At 38.3% G+C, this 22369-nt stretch overlaps 1 protein-coding gene and 1 long non-coding RNA gene across 11 annotated transcripts in view; one reads left to right on the forward strand and one right to left on the reverse strand.

Annotated features, from left to right (window-relative positions):
- LOC141551049 (uncharacterized) overlaps positions 1–16995 on the reverse strand; it is a 72747-nt gene extending 55752 nt beyond the window's left edge. The window contains exons 1-2 of the long non-coding RNA XR_012484768.1: positions 16770–16995; positions 9999–10107 (exon numbers count right to left, since the gene is read on the reverse strand). This is a non-coding gene — a long non-coding RNA (uncharacterized LOC141551049). The remainder of the gene's footprint in view (positions 1–9998; positions 10108–16769) is intronic.
- Positions 1–22369, forward strand: part of ANKDD1B (ankyrin repeat and death domain containing 1B) — an 83410-nt gene that overhangs the window by 41037 nt on the left and 20004 nt on the right. For 5 of the 10 annotated variants that reach the window (XM_074282307.1, XM_074282300.1, XM_074282298.1 and 2 more), the window contains 5 exons: positions 4751–4849; positions 10632–10730; positions 12791–12886; positions 15510–15608; positions 20214–20309. In XM_074282307.1, the coding sequence (XP_074138408.1) occupies positions 4751–4849; positions 10632–10730; positions 12791–12886; positions 15510–15608; positions 20214–20309 (489 nt within the window). The remainder of the gene's footprint in view (positions 1–4750; positions 4850–10631; positions 10731–12790; positions 12887–15509; positions 15609–20213; positions 20310–22369) is intronic. The other 5 variants (XM_074282299.1, XM_074282301.1, XM_074282302.1 and 2 more) reach the window with 5 other exon arrangements.

The following is a 22369-nucleotide window of genomic DNA, read 5'->3' on the forward strand; positions in this document are numbered from 1 at the left end:
CAATGAGCAGTCAATTGATGTTTAAAGTTCTATGCAAAGAACTCTGCAATCTCTGAAAGAGATTTTTAGATAAGATTTTTCCTGTCCTCGGGGAGCTTACATTCTAGTATGGTGCATAACCATAATTTTAATGGAATAATTTAATGGAAAATAACACTCAAGTACCTAAGAGAGGTAGAAGCAGAATGTTGTGTGAAATGAGGTTAAGGGTCAATTTTATTATCAATTTAATTTTGAGTACTTTATAGCTTTATCCAAGTTTCAGTTTTACTTTACTATTAGAAATGAACAGCAGGATTTCAGCTCCTTTTAAAGCTATTTACAAAAAAGGAGCATGCTAGAGAAAACTCATAAAGTCTAAGTGGATGTAATTACCATTTATGATTGGTTCCCTTAATACAAAATAAGTTATATAATGACAACATTGTTCTCCTGCACAAAACCAATGATCCTAATTTAATCATGGACTCCTATGAGTCTCTTTAAAATAGCTGTTTTCTCAATTTAACAGATTTCCAGAATAGAGATAGATTATTGTCTCTGAAAGCTTTCTGTATTGTGGTCTCCAGTTGAGGAACCTAAATCTTAGGGAACCATAGAAGAACCCCCAAAAGGTTGGAGTCATCCTCCATTCTTTTTGAATAGCCAGTCACAGGACTTGTCTCTATTACAAGAGGGTCTCTCCACCTTCCTGCCCCTCAATACTCAACCTCCCCCTCCTTTGTCTCCTTGAGAAGCTGTGCAGGCTTTAGTCCCTGCCATTCTGGGCAGGTTGTGGGCCCCTTAGGGCAGTTTTACCTAACTGTGACCAGAGCATCCATACCAGTAGCTCTGCTGGTGCTATTGGAAAAATTCCTCTCCTCCTTTCCTAGTAGTATTCACACACCTTTTCCCTTAGATCATTTCAGCTGAATCTGTGTCCCTTGGCTGACCCTGTGTCCTCGGGTGGTGGCTGCTGTGTTATAGGCCCTTTCCCTTTTGTTTTGATAATTCTGAGTGACTGGTAAGGTATGAGCAGGAGTCAGATGCTAGCTGTGTTATAGACCTCCTGTGAGTGTTCCAAACCCACTCCTTTGCTTAACCTCCCTATTACTGTCAAAGGTAAACAACCTATCTTTTCTATTATTCCTGTTGCAACCTCAGTACCAAAGTCACTCTCCTCAGTAGTCAAATCTTGCTGATTTTACATTCATATCTTTTACATTGGTCCTTTCCCATCTAATCTCATACTACTACCCTAATTCTAGGCCTTTTCACCTCTGGAAATCATCTTCTAAGTGGTTCCCCTCCTTCAAGTCTCTCCCTTTTTCTTTTCTTTTCTTTTTTTTAATTAAAGCTTTTTTATTTTCAAAACATATGCATGGATAATTTTTCAACATTGACCCTTGCAAAATGTTATGTTCCAAAATTTTCCCCCTTCTTCCCACCTTCTCCCCTAAATGGCAAGTAATCCAATATATGATAAACATGTTAAAAATATATGTTAAATCCAATATAAGTATACATATTTATATTATTATCTTGCTGCCCAAATCAAGAAAATCAGATCAAAAAGGAAAAAAAAAAAATGAAGTCTCTCCTTTTTCAATCCAACTCCTAGACAGCTGCCAAACTGATTTTCCTAAGTGAAAATAATGCCAGGAAGATGAAGACTCATATTCCTGACTTAAAATCTGACACTATCAGCTGAATGACTCTGGGCGAGTCACTTACCTCTGTTTGCTCAGTTTGCTCATCTATAAAATGATCTGAGATGGAAAGTATCTACCAAGAATGGCCAAGACATGACTCAAGTGATAAACAGTGACAATGACTAAGTTACCCCATTACTCAGAAAATCCCAGTAGCTCCCTATTATCTCTGGGATTAAATAATATTTCATCTTTATCTCATCTCTTAAAGATGTCTTTTTTGGGGTAACATTTCATTATATATAATGAATATGTTTTATATTAAGTTGTATATTGTTTTATAATTATTGGTACAGAAATATATAACATGCCCTCCTGGCAGTTACAATTACTAGTCTGTCCTAGGCCCCACAGAGTACCTTTGACCACTGTCCTTTGCAGTGTGAACTCTACCTGGCTCGCCTCCTCTGAGGCCTTCAAAGGTCTCTGGCCACGATCTCTTGAATCTATAGTTTAATAACCGGTAGAACACTCAAGAACAGCCACGTGTAATCTTAAAAGCCTTTATTATACCTACTCACATAATGCCCTGACTTAATGCCCTGACTTTTCAGTTCCCTAGTGAACATTGGTCTGAAGACCCACATGTTTTCTATCAAACTCCTTACCTCTCTGGCTATCCATCAGCTTGGCTTGGCCACCCAGGCTAGGGAGCCAGGTTAAAGAGAGTGACTGCTGTCTGCAGTGGGCTTATAAAGGGCCTGTGAGGTCTCACACACAGCCAACCAGCGAGAGAGCCGTCACCCATTACGAAACTATCTCAATATGGCCAGGATCCCACCCACAGGGCAGTGCTATATCCACAGACATTACTTCCGGGCCACTCAATCTCCTGTTGCGCTGTGGCCGCCCATTTAAAGGACCCTTACAATTCCCTTCTCTTGTTTTGCGGGAACTGCATCCTTACAGAAATATACACACACACACACACACACACACACACACACATACACATACACATACATTTATTGTTGTTTAATTGTATCTGATTCCTCATAACTTAATTTGGGTTTTTTTTGGCAAAGACACTGGAGTGGTTTGCCATTTCCTTCTCCAGTTCATTTTACAGATGAGGAAACTGAAGCAAACAAGATTAAATGATTTTCCCAGAGTCATACAGCTAGTAAGTTTCTGAGGTCAGATTTTTAACTCAAGAATATGAATGTCTTCCTGACTTCAGGCCTTGCACACTATCTATTATGCTACTTAGCTGCCCCATATGTATATTTATTTATAAGTTGATATGTATATATTGGGGATGTTTAAATTTTTTTTTTACTGGCAATCAAGGAAGTTTGAAGAATACTACTTTCAATGAAGAGCATAGAGACTAGGACTAGTGCTAGATTGCATTTATTGAAAGGTTTGTAGATTTAGCTAGAAAGTCATCTAGTCTAATTCATTTATGTCTCAGATTGGCAACCCAAGGCACAGAGAGGTTAAATCATTTGCCAAAGGATACACAGCAATAAATGGAAGAGCTGGCATTTATACTCTGGTCCCTCTTATTCCCAATCCAGTATTCTTTCCTGGCATTTGGCAAACCTGAAATGTTTTATTGGCATGAAAAGCACTATGTTTAATTCTCACTTCCTTTCTTAATTTAATTCAGTTCAACAATTACTAACTTGTTTCCAAATGCCAACTCTGTGCTGGCACTGTTCTAGGCACTAGAAATACACACATACACACTCTCCTAAAATAGTAAGTCCTTGACTTCAAAAAGTTTACATTCTTAACATATTCTACTGCTAAAATGGGACAAAGAGTATGAGTAGGTTTCTCCATAATATAAATAGAGATGAACTAGGGATAGCAATCTTGAGCATCATTTATATTCCCTTCTCTCTTTCTTTTTCTTTCTGTCTCCCTCTGTCTCTGTTTCTATCTCTTTGTCTCTGACTCACTCCCTCTATCTTTCTCTCCTCCCTCTTTCTTTTCTCTCTACCATCTCCCCACTTTTTTTTTTAAACAATAGCAATCATTGCTTGATGTTTTTTTTTTTGGGGGGGAAATAATATTTTTTTAAAATTACATATAAACATAGTTTCAACATTCATTTTAAAATAAGATTTAGAGTTTCAAATTTCTTTTCTTTCCCTTCCACTCCTCTCTTCAATACAGTAAGCAATCCAATATAGGTTATACATGTGCAAACCATGTAAACATATTTCCACAGTAATCATGTTGTGAAAGAAGAAACAACAAAAGGGAAAAACTACCTACATACAGTACCTCACCCCCTCAAATGAAAGTAGTGTACTTTGATTTGCATTCCAACTTCGTAGTTCTTTCCCTGGATGTGGATTTTCCATCATGAGCCTTTTGGAATTATCTTAGAATTTACGGCTGAGAAGAGCTAAGTCATAATTCATCTTTGCACAATGTTGCTGTTACTGTGTACACTGTTCTCCTGGTTCTGCTCCTTTCACTCAGCATCAGTTCATGTTAAGTCTTTCTGAAATCATCCTGCTCATCATTTCTTATAGCAAAACACGATTCCATTCCATTCATATACTACAACTTGCCATTCCTCAATTATGGGCTCCCTCAGATTCCAATTCTTTGCCACCACAAAGAGAGCTACTATAAATATGTGTATTCATTTAGCTCCTTTTCTCTTTTTATGATCTCTTTGGGATATAGAACTAATAGTGGTATTGTTGGATCAAAGGGGTATGCTGGGTTGATTGCTCTTTTAGCAAAGTTTCAAATTGCTCACGGAAATGGCTGGACCTTGATTATTATTTTACCAAACTTTCCCAAAATCTTCTCTGACTATTAAACAGCAAAGCAAATCCTAGAAGGGGAATTTTGTGAAAAATTACATAGTAATAATAATAAATCTCACATTTCTACTTCAAATTTTGAAAGATGGGGTTTAGAGGAGGGTAGGGGGAAAATGCACAAGTAAATATAGTAAAGTAAATCCTTTCTTTCCTTAAAATTTTTAGAATCTAAACTCATTAATTAGCATCCTAAGGTTGAAAGAATCTGAGTGCTGGAATTGGATCATTGCGATTAGAAGACTTGTTACTCTTGTTTCTTTATTGTTACAGGATGGAGAAACGCCATTCTTTTTGGCTGCTGCAGGAGGTCATAAAGAATGCAGCAAATTATTACTGGATGCAGGAAGTGATGTCAACATTCCAAATAATGTAGGTACACATTACCAGAGTCCTCTATTAGAAATACTTCATGTGTTGTCTGCAGACAAGAGAAAGTCTAGGGACTGACCTTTTGTAGAACTGATAGCTTTCTGTCATCTGAGGTTTTGTTTCGATTTATTTCTCCCATTCCCCATTGATGTCTACTCCAAAGGAACATTCTTCGTCTCATTCACTTAGGAGAAGTTAGCTTTTTTTGTAGCAGGATAGAGAATGAAGGAATGAATTAAGGAAGCATTTATTAAGCCTAAGTGTGCTTAGTACTTGAGATGTAAATAGAAAATGTGAGACAGTCTCTATTCTTGGGATTGGGAGAGAGGATAAATCAACGTTAAGCTGAGGAGACGCCTAAAAATGTTAAGGGTTCAATGATGGGTGGGTGGCAAGGTCCTAGAGTTCCTTAGTTTTATAGCAATAGGTCAAATGCTGAGGCTCTGGTGGGCATAAGGCATATCTGGAAGGTTTGGCCTTTTTTGCTTCATCTAAGTTGAATGTTGGAGTTCAAAGGGGGCCCTAAAATGTTGTGGTTCTAGCCTAGCGTCAGGAGGTATCTCAAAAGAATTTTCAGCCTCAAACCCATCTCTAAGTCAAGGGACAAAGTTTATTATAGCTGTAACACTAATTAAAGGGGGTTAAATTCCAAAAGAGCAAGATAGTAAAGAGCAAGGAGCAAGGAGATAAATTTATGGGGAAAGGGAGAAAAACTACATATTTCATATCATTGATATGCTAATTTTATGGCTTAGAGGTGGAATTGAGGAGTGGTCAGAGTCTTTGTCTTGTTTTTTTTTTTTTTTTTCCTGAAATAATTTAAATTTTTTTTTTTTTTGTATTTAGCATGTTCTTATAACAACCCACTTAGATGTGTTATATTTACAAATAACATTATTAAATACCTTATACTTTAGTTAAACAAGAAAATTTCCCTAGTCTATAACAGTTTAGCTACAGTGTTATCAGAAAACAATATGCCAATAACTATCTTTACACTATATCAAAAAGATAACTTTCATGTAAACCTTTAAAATGTACAAAGAATGAGTATTATCTTCTTTGATCTCCACAATAACCCAGGGAAATATATGCTACTATTTTTTACAGATGACAAAACAAAATAAAGTAAATGAGCTAGTTAAGTATCTCAATGTTTCTACTCATTTCTTCTTCACTCAGACACCTATCTACCACACCAGTAAACTATATTATAATGTTAAATTTCAGCCTCTGATTTCAAAAGTTATATATATCAAGTATCTACTATTTTTCAGATATTGTGCAAGGAAAAATGGACACAAAAATAAGACTGAAAAAGCACTTGACTTAAGGTATCTTAGATTCTACATATAACAGATAAACAGATAATATGTATGATATTTGATTAGGGAAATACCACTAACAACTTTAGGGAAATACCACTAACAACTAATGGGACCACTATGAAATGTAATAATCTTATCTAAATCTTAGAAGACAGGTTCTTTGTGCATAGGTCCCTTATCTACAGGCAAAACTCATGGGGAATCCTTCAGAAGGTATATTTTTAGGTCTGAAGGTGGTAGACATCCAATTTTGTGTCGTATCTACTTTAACTTTAGGTACCTTATTATTGATGCTCTGTAGCTTCAAGAGTCTTGTTATTGCTGGACAGCAGTTATCTGATAGTCTGCAATCTTTTAGACTCAGTATTTTAGCTATACATGGTAAACTAAGGCAAGATAGCCTATGGGAAAAGATACAACATTCCTAACTGTACCACATCAAGAGGTCTAAGTTTGGGAGTGATTGCTCTACGTCAGTCATCATCTGAGTTTATTAGAAAGAACTGAAGTAAAGACCATAAGTGGTCTATTAACACATTCCTCAAGGAGCTCTGCACAAAAGTGAAGACTATATCCTCATTGGATTTCAAATTGAACCAGAAGTCTCCAGGCTCCATGAATATTCTTAGCTGTGCTCACTGAAGTAAGAAGGGGCTAAAGAGAAAGAAAGTTCTTGAAAGAAATGGTGTTCTGTCAGGAAAGGAGTTTTTTCAAATCACTAAAATTCAACTGCATGAACTATATAAACCAGTATGTTTCCAGGAACTGAACAGTAAGTTCCTCGAGGAACATTTGAGGAAGCAAAATGAAACTCAATCATGTACTTCTCTGGGGTTACTGGGAACTATAATAAATCCTTTTAATCAGGGTTTATGACTAAGCACATTTTTTAAAAGAAAAGGAAAGGAAAGGAAAAGAAAGTGCTTTTCCATGTGACTCTACCCTCTGCACAATCTAGGTTTTACTCATTTTTGTAAAGAATCTGGTACTAGTGGCTTTTGAAAACTAGAATCCGGGGTTTTAGTGATTCAGGGAGCACTGAATCCAAAGATAGAAAAACTATATTCAAATCCTGCCTCTTAACCATTTGTGTGAACCTAAGCAGGTCATAATTTCTTGAGCCTTTTCCCTCATTTATGAGAACAGGGGACTGCATGACTTCTGAGGTCCCTTCCCAGTCTCATTCTATAATCCTGTAATCCATAGACCTTAACACAAAATGAGGATATTACAGGGATAAAGGGAGAAAAGAATAACAAGACATTTGAGGCGGAAGATATCATCTCCAGAGAGAATGGGAAGGGAAGAAAGCTTGATATATAGGAGAGAATGTTTATTAAGCATTTTCTATGTAGCTAAAAGGTAAGGATTGGTTAATTGCTGTCCTTTATTTTGAAGATGGCCAAAAATGACACCATTATGTTAGTCTCAGACCACAGTATGTCCAAGTGTCTGGTCAGGCCAATATGAGTAAAGAGTGCTCTGTCCACATATAAATACAATTAATCCATGTGAATATTTGGAGTAGCTTCTCTTAATTTTGCTCATCTTGTGCTTCTTTTGGGCTAATCCAATTCTGCTTTGCTCATAGAGCAACAAACAAACAAACTACCAGGAAAACAAAACAGTCCCTATTCTCAAGGAGTTTGCATTCTAATGACAAAACATTAAGGGAATTTGGGAGGAGAGAAGAGAAGGTCTAAAAAAGCAGGCTGGTGTTGTGGTAGAATGGACCTGAGAGTGAGCAGGAAGTGAACTCAGCAGTTAAACTGCTGGGCAGGAGAGGTCTCCAGATATGGCATCCTTGGCAAGAAGTCACAATCATTGCCCACAGGACAGTCATCATCAAGGCAGCTGCTGTGGAGGTGGAATGAACAAGGCTGAATTGATGACAGGGTCTAAGGTTGAGTCACCAAGGCAGTAAGTTCAGAACAAGGGAAAGTCTGGAGTTTGGAAACTACATTCTTGCCGAAATTGCATAGAGAAACTTAGGAGAGAGAAGCTTTTAGATATTTTTTAGCTTAAAAATGCACTAAGTCTTTTGGGGATAGCATGTGTAAAGTTGGAAGAATAGGTGGGAGTCAGATTGTAAAAGATCTGGGATGTCGGAATAAGATATTTACTATTTATTAAGTGAGGAACTATCAAAGTTTTTTTTTTTTTTTTTTTTTTTTTTTTTTAAATTAAAGAGTGACATGATTGCAGCAGTACTTTAGAAAGATGATTTGGGTGAAGTTGGGATTCAAGAAAGAGTAGAGAGGTGGCTAAGACATCTGGGGTCAGGAGGACCTGAGTTTAAATGTGGCCTCAGATATTTACTGTTTGACCTCATGCAAATCTCTTAACCCCACGCCTTCTCCCATCCTCATTCATCCTCTCCTCCCAAAAAGAAAGAGTAGAAATTGGAGGGGAAAAAATCACTGAGACTCAGGAAGTTACGTTAGAGTCAATTTTAGTTTAATAACCAAGGTGAAATCCATCTTTCTGGTGCTTCTGTCCCTTTTTTCTAATGAAGCTCCTCTGGTGTTAATCAAAAGAACTTTAATTCTTCTTCTATAAGGGAGCTTGTCAAATACTTGAAAATAGTCATGTCAACCTCAAGAAGTATTCTGTTTTCTATTCTGGTTTGGTACAATTTGTGGCCTTCTCACCAGACTGGTCATTATTCTCTGGAATAATTCTCTTATCAATTTTCTTTCTAAAATATGGACCCAAACTGGATAAAATTGTCCAGATATTGTCTGCCTTATGCAGAACTACTTTTTCCTATGTTCTGGACACTGTTTGCATTATTAAATCATCTGGACAGGGGCTTAATAAGGGTCATGCCTGAAATGAGACATGTGCAAATGATATAACATTTCAGAAAAGAAATTTTCTCAATAGCAGATAATTCAACTGCTGGACTTAGTCAAAAAGACCTGAGTTCAAATCTGGCCTCAAATGCTTCTTCCTATCTATATGACTGTGAGCAAGTCATTTAATCGCTGTCTGCCTCAGTTTCCTCAGTTGTAAAGCGGGAAAAATAGGATTTAATCCTACCAGGTTGTTGTGAGGTTCAAACAAAACAGAGCTCTTAAGAACTGTGCCTGACCCAAAATAGGAGAGTCATGCATGTTTGTTCACCCTCCTCCTCCTCTTCCCCAACTTTCAATCTTATGGATATAACTCCCTTCACCCCCATGTTGGCTTTCTTGGTGAGCCTAGTCACATGGCTCACAAAGGAATGACTGTCAAGCTGGAGAATTGCCACCTTTTCCTGCACTGGGTTGTTATGCCTTAGAATATCAGGAAACTTTCTAAATAGCTTAGTTCTCAGGAACAATTAAGTTTTGAGGTTGAGACCCAACCACATGAGCAGATCTTGCTCCTATCACATGAAGTAACAGCCTAAAGCTATGCATGACTGAAGAAAAAAAAACAACACAGATAAAACCTAGAAGAGTTCTGAAGAGTGCAAAGTCATTTCTGATTAGGGCTAAATGGAGAAGGAAGGCTCTATGAAGAAAATAGTTTTTGGCTGGATCTTGAAGAATGGGTAGAATTTAGAAAACTTTGTTGTTGAATTTCTTCAGTAGTGTCTATTTGTGATCCAACATGGGGTTTCCTTGGCAAAGATATTAGAATGAAGCGGTTTGCCATTTCTTTCTCCAGCTCATTTTACAGGTGAGAAAACTGAGTCAAACAGGGTAAAGTGACTTGCCCAGGGTGTCACGGCTAATAAATGTCTGAGGCCAAATTTGAACTCAGGTCTTCCTGATCTAGCCTTATGTTCCATCTACTGAGCAACCTAGTTGTCCAAAAGAGGGCTAAGAAGGTACCTTTTAGGAGCTGCAGAGATTGAGGCTCATCAAGTAAAATAATTTGATTGAAGTGAAGGGTTTGCAAGAAAACGAGTCGGAAATGAAGCCAGATGTTAATTTCCTGTCCCTGGGAGAAAGGAAATTGTGCTTTTACTTCATTGGAACCTTGGGGAAAATTTATTCATTTGTGCTATATCTCTGCAAATGGTGGAAACCAGAAAAATCTATTGTGCAAATAAATAGAACCATTTTGAATTCTCCACTAACATACACTTGCTATGGCTTATCTGGCAAGGATTTGACCTTGGATTCTCGAAGGTCATGGCAGAAAAAAGGCAGGTTGGTGAGTTATACCAAAGTGGAAGCCTTGCCAGTTTGGTCCACTAATGGACTTCAGAAGTGCACACCGTCAGAGGGCTAGCCACCTGGTTGTAATTTAATTTAATTTTTTTGACCACTGCAACTCAGTCCATACATAAAACAATCTGCCAACATGAAGCACTATACAAATGTTAGTGATCATGACTATTACTAAGATGTGAAATTTCTATCCACAATTGAAATGATAGATCCTTGATATATTAAAAGCAGCATTCTGATTCTAACCTGAAAACCATTTCACCTCCCTCAATCCTTCTGTTTTTCTCTCAGAACAAAATTACTGCTTTGCAAATAGCAACCCAGAATGGCCATGTACCCCTTGTCACTTTTCTTCTCAGTGAAAACATTGTTCTGGACCAGAAAGCTGAGGTGAGTGATAAATAGTAATTTATCATTTAGGGGGTCATCATACCCAATTTGCGTTTCTTCTGTGGAACGATCTATTTTTCTTTAAAATCCAATCAACTATTCTAACTTTGGTTTCTGGAATTTCATGTTGGCTTTTCAAAATGACCCAACACACCCAAAGCAAACATTTTGATAGTGACCTTCTGTGTTGGAGCGGAACCAGGAAAATCCTTTCACATTTTTTTTTACTCTATTTTTTTTTTCTTTCCTAAGAATATTACTCATTCTGATTACAATTATCTGTTACTATATGTTCTGATAATTCCAGACTGAGGGTGTGACTTGAACTGGGCTTGGCTGTTTGGGAGGACAAGTTTTCATTGAAACTGGTTTGAAATTTTCTCAGTTCAGTCAGTTCAAAGAACTTCTTAATTTGTAGAAATATTTCAACCATCATGTTAATTGTATTCACTGACATTTCAAAACCTTGAGTCAGAGGCCTGATTCAGTCATCCTTTGTTATGTGACCGTGACAAATCACATCACCTGAGTCTAATTTCCTCATCTGTAAAGTGTGCATAATATAAGGAGGAAAAAGCTTTTTAAAAATTAATGTGCTATAGCTACTTTATTTTAAAAAATCTTTATTGATTATTTTTTGTTCTTGCATTATCTACATTTCCCAGTGTATCCCTTTTCTTTTCCTCCCCCAGAGGGCCTTTCCTTACAAAGCATGTTTATTATTTAGGGTGATTTTTTTTTTTTTTCTTCCTTCTGCTCAAGCATTCTAGAAGGTTGGAAGGGAAAAGGGAAAATAGGAAATGTTTCATACAACAGTTCAGTTTGTTCTGGCTATGGAGGATTGTATTAGAGGTGTCAAATACAGGGCCTGTACAAGTGCTGTAAAAATCAAATCAAATTTTAATAATTGGTAAATATTTACTAAATAAAAATACAATATGAACAGATATCGTTTTAAAACCAATGCAGAGTCCTTTATATACATATCTGTCTTTATTATTATTATTATTAGTCTTTATTAGGCTTTTAGAGTTTCCCATCATTGGCCTGTAATTCTTTACAGTAATTGTACCCACCTGTATAGACTATGCTTTACAGAAAGGCACAAATGGGTAAGCTTGGGAAGGATCTCAGGAAGATCACGACCCCCCTCATTTTCCATAGAAGAAGTCACAAAAATGCACAAGTAGAAGCACCGAGACTTGAACCCATCTCTCCCAGTTCTCTAAATCATGCTTCCTCCAGCCTCATGGAACTTTTAGGTCATTCCCACTTTCTCATCTTCTCCCTCCCAAGTCTTTCCTTTCTCTCCAGGCACCTTCCTTTTGACTTACCTTTCCTGCTTTAACTACCATTCTTCGCCCATTAATGACCTGCCTGTGGCCACACCTGCTTGCTCTGAATCACCCTATTTTCTTTCCAATTCAGCGATTCCCTTTCCTTGAACATTGTCACTCTCTCTCACTCTCACTTTCTTTCAGAAATAGCTATCCTTCTTTTTCTAATTACCTCTTCTTTTTGCTGTGGGGGGCGGGGTCAGCCTGGTATGGTGGGAGGAGTTCTAACTCTAGGAGTCAGAAGACCTGAATTTATGAATGCCATCTTTGCCTTGTCAAAGCTATGTGACCTTGAACAAATCATTTAACTGCTCTCGTTCTTAATTTCTTCATCAGTAAAATGAAGGTATTTATAGCCCTACCTTGTCAGATTGTTGTGAGAATCAAGTGAATATAAATAAAATGCCTTGCAAACATTAGAATATTATAGAAATCTTATATATTATTATTAATTTAGTGACTTTAACTTAATGTTTTAGGACATCACTTAATTACTTAATTTCTGATTCAGTTTCTTCATCTGTCCAATGTGAAAGGGCTCCTGTGGTCCATCCAGTGTTAAATCTAATAACTTTTTCAAGGTCACCTTGCTAGCAAGAAGCTAGATTTGAACCCATGAACTCTGAGCCCATGCCAATTCATTGTATAGCATGGTAGTGGTATGTGAGTAATATAGTTAAGGGAGAATACCCCCATTTTAAAGTGGTTTCTATCTTTCTGCAGCAGGATTCCCCTCTTCACTTAGCAGTTGTCAATAATCATGTCACTGTAGTGGACACATTATTGGGAGCTAAGCACAACATTGATGCCTTAAATCAGGTAAGCAACGTGAGGAAGGATCCACCGGTGATTCCTCATCTTCATATAAATATTATGTTGGATTGTGTGTTGTTTCCCGTGGAAGTCAAGGTGAATTAAAGGAGAAGGGCCAGCTCTTTAGAAGGATGTGTGCATTCTTCCACCTCCCTCCCTCTCCCACAAGCTTCCTCTGCTAGATGGATGGCAGCCAGTCCATTATTCAAATGTTCACATTGGATACATCCAGATATTTTGATAGAAAAACAATGACTTAGAAACCTATTGCTAGAAGAGTCTCTAAATCAAGAGCCACTCCCCAGCGCTGATGCACTGACATTGGCAGGGGGCCCCTTTCCACAAGAAGGAAGCTTTATTTCTATCTTGAAGTCATTAATGTGTCTTCCTTTAAGCCTGAAGACTGAAAGGCCACACGAAATATAAAAATTACATGGATTCAATTAACTGAAGAAGCGGCAAATGCTCCAAAAGATCAATCTATCACTGGCTCCATCTGGAAATGCTGAGACAGAATAATAAATATGATTTAGAGCCAAAAAGACCTCAGGGCTTGGAAGAACCTTCCACATCTTCGAGTTTAAAGCCTTCATTTTATAGATGAGCGCACTAAACTCCAGAGAGATAAAGTGATCTGCTTGTCCCAAAATTGCTTAGCTAGTCAGTGGGAGATCTGGGAGGAGAATGAAGCTGTGAATCACATTCTTGAGCCCTCATCTGCTGAGATTGTTATTCAGTCCGTTAACCATTGCTCCAAGCCTTGTTTGTGTTTTAACCTAATAAACATAGTGGCTGTTGTTGAAGCACTTCAATAGTGTCCACCAGTCCTGGTGACTCCATTTGGGGTTTTCTTGGTATAGTTACTATAGTAGTTTGCCTTTTTCTTCTCCAACCCATTTTACAGGTGAAGAACTGAACCAAACAGAAATAAGTGAACACAGCTAGTACATGTTTGAGGCTGGATTTGAACTCATGAAGATGAGTTTTCCAGGCCTAATATTCCATGTATTGTGCCATTGTGGGAGGTAGGAAGGCAGAGCATGGGAAAGGTCTGGGTTATTAAAGTCAGCTCCAAGTTGGAACAGAATGAAACTCAAGCAAGGAGTTTTCCATAATGGGACAGCTGAGGCTAGGCAGGCAATTGGGATCAAACACCTGAATGAGCAAGCCTGGAGTCAGGATTTGGGTGAGTTTGCTCTCCCCACATTGGAAGAGATCAGCTTGGACAGTTCAACAGGTTCTTGTACCTCCTGGTCTCTCAAAAAAATAAAAAAAAAATAGCATTGAAATCTTCTACTCTGGCCCCATATGGTCTCTAGAGTTGGAACCTAGAGTTGTTTAAATATAGCTCCAAACCTTAGTCCCAAAGGAACTTTTATTTATGTTTGTTTTCTAATTTCATTCTTTATTTTATTTTATTTTTTTATTTTGATCATAGCTTTTTATTTTCAAAATATATGCAAAAATAGTTTTCGGGGCAGCTAGGTGGCGCAGTGGATAGAGCACCAGCCTTGACTTCAGGAGGACCCGAGTTCAAATCTGGTCTCAGACACTTAACACTTCCTAGCTGTGTGACCCTGGGCAAGTCACTTAGCCCCAGCCTCAGGGGAAAAATTGTTTTCAACATTCACCCTTACAAAACCTTATGTTCTCAATTTTTCTCCATCCCTTCCTCCCACTCCCTCTCCCTGACACATCAAGTAATCCAATATAGATTAAACATGTAATTCTTTTAAACTGAATATTTATTTAAAGAGACATTGTTGGAAGGGATTTGGTTTCTTCTTAACTCCCTCTGCCTCAGCTGTCCTACCAGCATGGGATCCTAGCGTGTCCTATTTTGTTTTTATTTTCTATTCATCCGAACTACTGATCCTATTGAAAACAAGTCTGCTTACTGTGTCATAATAAATCATTGTACCTTCCATAATCTGTATAATAGATTCTTTAAAATAAAGTAAGATGTCTTAGAAAAAATTGATTAAAAATATTAACCAGAGAAAATTATTAAATAAGCAATTGTTAATATTGGGGAAACAGAAGTTATTCCTTTTGGAAACCTTAAAATCTACTAGGCCAAGCCAGACATTGGTGATAGTGAGGTTGAAATTTCTCCTCCAGGTGGGGAATCTCCTATTTTACTCAGGTTTGGGCTGGGATAAATTCTTTGATTAGATGGCATAAGGCTGGGGAAGGGGTGTTACATGATCAAAGTCATGCTTTCCCTCCTAACTCCCTCCCAGTCCCTCTCCCTCTCATTATAATATTCATTTTCTCTCATTCTTAACCAGTCAGAATTATTGCCATCCTCAAGAATGTCAACTCAAAGAAGAGAATGCTTAATATGCTTTGCAAACCTTGAAGTATAAGTGTCTGAGATTATTGTTACACAGGTGATAGTACAGGGAATAGAACCCCAGGCCTAGAATCAGGAGGAAGTGTTCAAATAAGGCCTCAGTCACTTACTAGCTAGTGTGATCATGAATAAGTCCCTTCACCCTGTTTACCTCAGTTTCCTCATCTGTAAAATGAGCTGAAGAAGGAAATAGCAAATCACTTCAATATTTTTGCCAAAAAACCCTCAAATGAGGTCACAAAGACAAAATTAACTAACAAAATTATGTTATAGAAGCAGCAGACCCCTCTGCATTTAGCAGCAGATCTTGGAAATGTGGAACTGGTGGATACCTTGCTGAAGGCAGGCTGTGATCTGAAGGCTGTTGACAAGGTAATAAGTCTAAATGTCTGCTGTTGCTCCAGGTTCAGTGTTAGCACATCTGCATATATGAAATACTCACCAGAGATGGTCCATATCGCCATTTAGTGAAATTTTAAATTTGCAGGGGTCATTGTGAAAGCCAAATGAGTCTGAATTGTATCTTTTTAAAAAAGAGAAATGCTGTTTTATATCTTCTAAGAATATACAATAGTTAGTATTTCTTAAAGCCAGTCTCCCAAGGAATACTAAAGCATAAATTATTCACAATTTACTGTTCATCCACAAAGCTTATAAGGTATTAGAAAGCTTCTTTATTTTTCCACTTCTCAAGGAGGTGGAGAAATCCCCTTAACTGAGTCTGGTTGAAGGTATTTGTTTGCTCAGGCACCCTTCCCCTCTCATTAATTAACTTCTTTTGTTCGGACATTACCTTCATTTCTGAGTAAACTTTTCTTCTCTTCTCCAACAACCATGCCTTATTAAAAAGGACAAAATTTTTAACAAGCATCTCAGCAAAACCAACACAATGTTCCACACCCATAAATCCCCACCTCTGCAAAGAAGTGAAGAAAGTACATTTTCCTTCTATCTCAACAAGTTTGCTACAATTAGCCTTTTTTTCTTTTCTTTTTATTTTTGTTGTTGGAAATTTCAACCCCACCCATTTCAAATACTATCATCTTCACGCTACTCAGGTCTGAAGGAATGTGGTTTGGTCATATTATTAATTTTAATTCCTGAACTAGCCAAAAATCCTGGGTTGGGGGAAGGAGAAACTAGATAGCTTGAAAAGGCCTAGAAATTGTAGCCCAGTTCAGCACTGACAAGTTACTCTGCTTGAAGGATTTCACGTGAAAAATCTGAGTTACATCCATACCACCTACAAATCTCCTCACATCCTCAGATAAAGTAGATAACAATGGAGGATGCTGAAAAAGAGGTTTCGGACCTTAGATGGTTTTGTCTGAATCCCTTCTGTTGATAGTAAATAATTTGGAAATACTCCTCTTCCCTCCTACTGCTTTTTCTTTAAAAGTCTAGCCTTTGGGGTATAGTGAAGAGTCAGGAAAAATGAGAGTTAGAATCTGCCTCTGATAGAAGTTATATACCATGAGGAAGTCTCAGGCTCCTCACCTCTAAAATGGGGATAATAATACTCATGGTACTTACCTCACTGGGCTGTCTTGAAGATCAAATGAGATCATGCTTGAAAATGGTTTCCACAAACCTCCTCTTCTAGCATTCACTTTTTATCCCCCCTAGTTAAATGATGTTTCCTGGGACCTGGTGCATTATTAATGAATAGAAGGGAAAAAAAAAAAAAAGGAAAAATGCTAAAACTATGACTTGGTATGGCTCTTCCCTCTTCCTGCAGTTTAATCTCTGGGGAGTATTGTGATACTTAATGATACCAATACCAGGAGCCTTCCCACTCCCATTCAAGCATATACTCCTAAGGAAAATGCTCTCCTAAGAGCAAAAAAACCCTGGCTCCCAGCATGCTGCTCTCCTAATAGACTAATTGCCATGATCGTGAATGGTGTTGAAAGCCAGCACTCAGATGGCAGAGATTAGGGGTTGTGTAAAGGCCTAGAAGTAGCAGTACTTTGTAATCCAATTACTGTGCCCCTGATTAGAGGCTGATTGCTTCCAACCCTAATTTTCAGGCTCATCTAAGACTCTCCATAAGTGGAAAATAGCCAACACTGGTGCCTGTGGGAATTGTACTTCTAGTGAGTCTCCAGATGCATTTAGGATGATAAAGAAGGGACAAGTTCTTCAAATCCCCCACTACCACGGTGCTGGTTGGAGTGGGGTTCTGGACTTGGACACCTCCAGCCACATTTTTAATTATTCCGATATCCCCATATCACAGTATCTTGACTAATTGTGTTCTGAAATTAACAGCTCAAACACATAAATGGAACAGACAGCACCTCACTTGGCAAGGTAGACTAAATAAAGTTTCTTAAACTGTGGGTCTCACCCCATGCGGAGTCATTTAATTGAATGTGGGGGTCATGGAAAATTTGGTGACAGTAAAAGGTATCAACTATTCTGCCCAGATTTAATTCTTTATGTAAAAATAAACAAGCATATCCCTTTCATTAGTATGCAAGTTTGCTTTCATTAAATGGTGAAATTGTTTTAAAAATTAATTTTATGAGTTACTATCAATAAATGTTTGATTTGTATACCTAAGAAATATCTACGAAATAAAAATTTCTTGGACAAAAGCTTTGATTTAGAAGAAGTAGGAAATCTCCATTAACATCCTTCCCTCCCTCAGTAAAGAAACACAACAAAAGCAAACCTGTTTTTTTGGTTGTTTATTCCAGTCCCCTAGATTTCCATGTAATCCTACTAGGTGAAGAATATCATGTAGTGGAAGTATCTCTGGACTAGGGCAACTTGACAGCTGATACCTAGTTGTTGCTTTGACAGTTCTATTTTCTCCTTCTCAGTAACCCTCCCGAAATATCTCTTCTCCTCCACTCATACACTTACTTACCTTGTACAGGGCCTCATGACTTGAACGATGGCTCGTCTCTCTGCCCCAAATCTCTAGCCACTTCAATCTGTCCTTTCTCTTCTCAGCTAAACTCTTTTCCTTAAGTCTTGGTCTAACTGTATCACCTTAACTTGCCTTCTACAACTCGGTAAACTCCAGTGGTTCCCTATTACCTCTCTGATCAAATATAAAAACCAGTGTTTTGGCTTTTAAAGCCCTTCCTACCTTTGTAGTTTAAAAAACAAATTAAAAAAAAAAATTGTGGTGGCAATTGGCAATTCTTTCCCCAAGATTACATAGCTAGAAAATATCTGAGGTCAGATTTGAATTTCGGAAGCGGAATCTTACTGTCTTCGAGTTCAGCACTCTGTATACTGCATCAATTAACTGCCCACTTAGCAGTAAATAGTGTTTAATAAATGTGTTGAACATCTAGTAAGGGCTTACTATATACTTGTTCAGTGACTGCCTGCCATTGCCATATGGTATAACCATGAATCAATCACTTATCTCTCAGTTTCCCCTTTTGTAAAATGGACACACTGTAGAAGGGATTTTGATAGAACTATGGGTAGGTGTTTACTGAAGTTCCAACTCTAAGATTTTGGCAATCTATGATCTTATGGCACAACTACTGTGCATACTTAAAAGGCTTTTAGGGAGGAGATGGTTTGAAAGCTAAATTGGAAAACAATAATGTTCCATTGTTTTCCATTTATAATTTTTAACATTCATTTTTTAAAATTTTGAGTTCCAAATTTTGTCTCTCCCTCCCCTTCTCCCTCACTGAGACAGTAAGCCATCTAATATGGATTGTAAGTAGGCAATCACAGCAAAAGATATTATTAAAATGCAAATGTTATCTCTGAGGGACAAATCCTACCACTAAAACCTTTGTCTCATTAGAGTCTGAGATTTTTCTGGCCCCAAGCAGGATTCTAAAGAGGAAATGGATCACTGGAACAGAGATTGAGAGCTAGAAGGGACCTTGGAATCAATCAGACTTAAGCCCAATCCCCTCCTATTACAAAGGGGGAAAACTGAGACACAGGGAAATCATGTGATTTCCTTTTCAGTATGCAGAACTACATCCTGTGGACCTACTGAATGGCATTGCTTCCATGTCTCATACAGCCAGTGAATTTTAGGGAGAAGTTAGCAAAGGTTTGGAGAATGAGGCTGGAGAGCCAGTCCAGTGGAGGACCTTAGACATCCAAGGAGCATTTTTTGGGGGGAAGGGAGAAAAGTAGAAGCTAGAGACCTCTGCAGGGATAGAAAAGATGAGGTAGGTTTGCTTTGGGGGATGAGAAAGGTCACGAGTTTCTATCTATATAAGGACCAGGCCCGTCCATCCTGATCACCTTTTGGCCATTGGTCCTTGGCCAATGAGCTGCTTGTGACAATAGAATAAAATATCAGGCGGGGAGACAAGGGAGACAAGAAGAGCTGTTGTTTCCTCTATATGGAAGATGGGATGGGAGAAATTAAGACAAAGCAATGCGATTGTGTTTATTTCTTGGGTTGAAATTTTCAGCCACAGGATAGACTGGAGAAATATTTGGAGAACCTATGACTTTTTTTTTTTTTTTTTTTTTAAATGAGGTGACCCTGTAATGCCAGAGAGACCGAGCAAGATAGAGATTAGAAAAACAATTTAATAATTTATTAAATAGGAGAGATTTGCTGGGACCAAATGGATCCATGGTTTGGTCCCAGGGCTGAATGAGACTATCATTTCAAAGAATCCAGAAGCAAATGTCAGGTACAAGATGAGGTAATGGAGGGAGGTACTAGAGAGGGTACTGATATTCTAACAATATCTAAAATGGATAAAGACCTTTATCGCATCAAACATTAAGAGGGCATAAGTATAGCTTAAGGTCTAAGATATAAGACCTTTATCCTAACGTTAAGAGGGAATGGTTATAACCTGAGGCAGAGGAACTGAATAGGACAATTAGGGAAACTGGGTCAGGACTTTAAAAGAGAACTGTGGCACCACCACCCTACAACTCCCTCTCCCCCAATGACATCCTTGCAGTGGTATGCTTAGAAATGAATGATGGCTATCAGAGCACTGTCAGCTATGTTTTTGTTCCCAGCAAGGAAAGACTGCATTAGATGTAGCAACCAGGAGCAACCATTCTCTCATCGTAGACATGATCATCAAAGCAGAGAGATATTACACCTGGAGAGAGGTAAGTAAGAAGAAAAAAATTAGCTGTGGGGTTCCTGGAGAGGGAATTTAGGGTATTTCGGTTTAATTTTCTGTAATTCTGCTTTCATATCTGGCCTTACTAGCTGGGGGATCTTGACTTAGTCCCTTAACTTGTTTGGCTTAGAGGCAGCTAGGTAGGTTAATAGATAGATTACTGGGACTGGAATCACAAAAACCTGAATGCAGATTGGCTCTCAGACACTTAGTAGAGCAATTGGATTAACCTCCCTTTCCTTAATCCACTGGAGAAGGAAATGACAAATCTCTTTTTTTTTGTCCAAAAAAAAAATAATAATAATAATAAAATAATAAAATTTCATGGACAATGTTGGCATGTTATGGACCAAGGGATCAAGAAGACAGCTGAAAGGGGTCAAATACATCTGAACAATAACAAAGAACTGCTTTCGGGCCTAGCCTTTCTGACAGGACCACTTAGGTTTTGTTCCCATTCAGAACTACCCACTGGGCCTGAGTGGAAAGTGGACCAAAAACACTTGAGCACCTCCCGCAAACCACTCTCCCTTCCTCCCCCACACACGTGGGCCCTCAGAAAGCTTTGGCAGATTTAAGGCAGCTTGTGGGCCAGCATCTACCAGGACCATAGTTCATGAGCCCCCACATGAGTCTTTTATTAGACCAACCATAGAACACATTAATTCAAAATAAAATTTCAATCAAACACCACAGTAAAATTTATGACAAGAACATTTTCTAAGACATACAGAGGAATGGTCTTCCACAGTGGGCTAGTGGGGAAAGTGAACACTCAATCAGTGAAGGGACATAAACATTGGGGAACGTATGTGACCAGTGTGTGTATGGCTAGAGGCAACTCTAGAGTTCCAAATGCGGAGTCCTGCTGATGACTTCTGGTGATATTCTCTCTCCCCTGCTTTCTGCTGGGTCACTCCTGCACTGCTCTATAATGCCATCTTCTGGTCCTCTGTTGGGATAGGATTCTCTGTGGCCTGCCTTAGTAGCTGCTGAGATCTCAGCTCTGCAAAACTCACAGCCTCAAGCTTTTTTGAAATGCATCTCCCAATCAGCCCAGTTCTGCTAGCTATCTAGGAAAATCCCTTTGGATATTTGTATTCTGGGGAAGCTAGGTGGGCCTGTGGATCCAGCCCTGGGTCAGGAATCATCAGAACTAGTCTGTGACACTTATTAGCTGTGTGATTCTGGAAAATCACCCTGTTTCCCTCAATTTCCTCATCTGTAAAATGAGCTGGAGAAAGAAATGGCAAACAATTGTATTCCACACAAATCATAGGAGATCTACTGTGTGGAAGACTCAAAAAGAGGCTCACGATCTTTCTCCTGTCTCCTCTTCCACCCCATTTTTATTTAAGTACCAGAATGTTTGAACTAGAAGGAGTCAATCGATCCATTTTAGAAGGAAATTGAGGGAAGTCATTTGAACAAAGAAAGCCCTACAACAACTAATTGAGCTGAGCCAGTGTTTTATCCTTTTTTTTTTTTTTTTTTTTTTGCTAACTCTCAACTACCAGGTTTATGACATCATGGACATATTCCTTAGCCAATATTCCAACAATCCCTTTCTTAGCCCCCTGTACTAGTGGACAGCCTACAGTCTCAAAGCATCCCCAACTGCTAGGTGGTGTGGTTCAAGGGTTGCTTCATTGGGAGCTTGTCTCCTCCCTTTGTATCGGGTTTTGATCACAGGGCCACCCCCAATCATTGAGGCCAAAAACACTTCATTGTAATTAATTCTTCAGTATAGGAACTCTGAAAATGGTGAAATTCTAAATGGGAAGTTGCACAAGCTTTGTTCTGGCACTATGTGGTAACCACTGGGATGACCTCTTTGAAAGTATAAAATGTTAGGTGAAAGTTGTCTAAAAATCCTAACTTGAGCTTTTTCCTCTTCTTGATTTACTCCTTCCTTTTTCTTATCCTTGTTCCCACTTCCTTTCTGATCCTCCCTCCCCCTCTGCAGTTTCCCTTTGAATTTCTGTTAGCTAAACAAATGCATCATTTATCTTCTGAGGAAGTAGGAGGCTGCAGGACACTCTAAGC

This window comes from Sminthopsis crassicaudata, chromosome 1 (genome assembly GCF_048593235.1).
Source record: "Sminthopsis crassicaudata isolate SCR6 chromosome 1, ASM4859323v1, whole genome shotgun sequence".
Classification (NCBI taxonomy): Eukaryota; Metazoa; Chordata; class Mammalia; order Dasyuromorphia; family Dasyuridae; genus Sminthopsis; species Sminthopsis crassicaudata.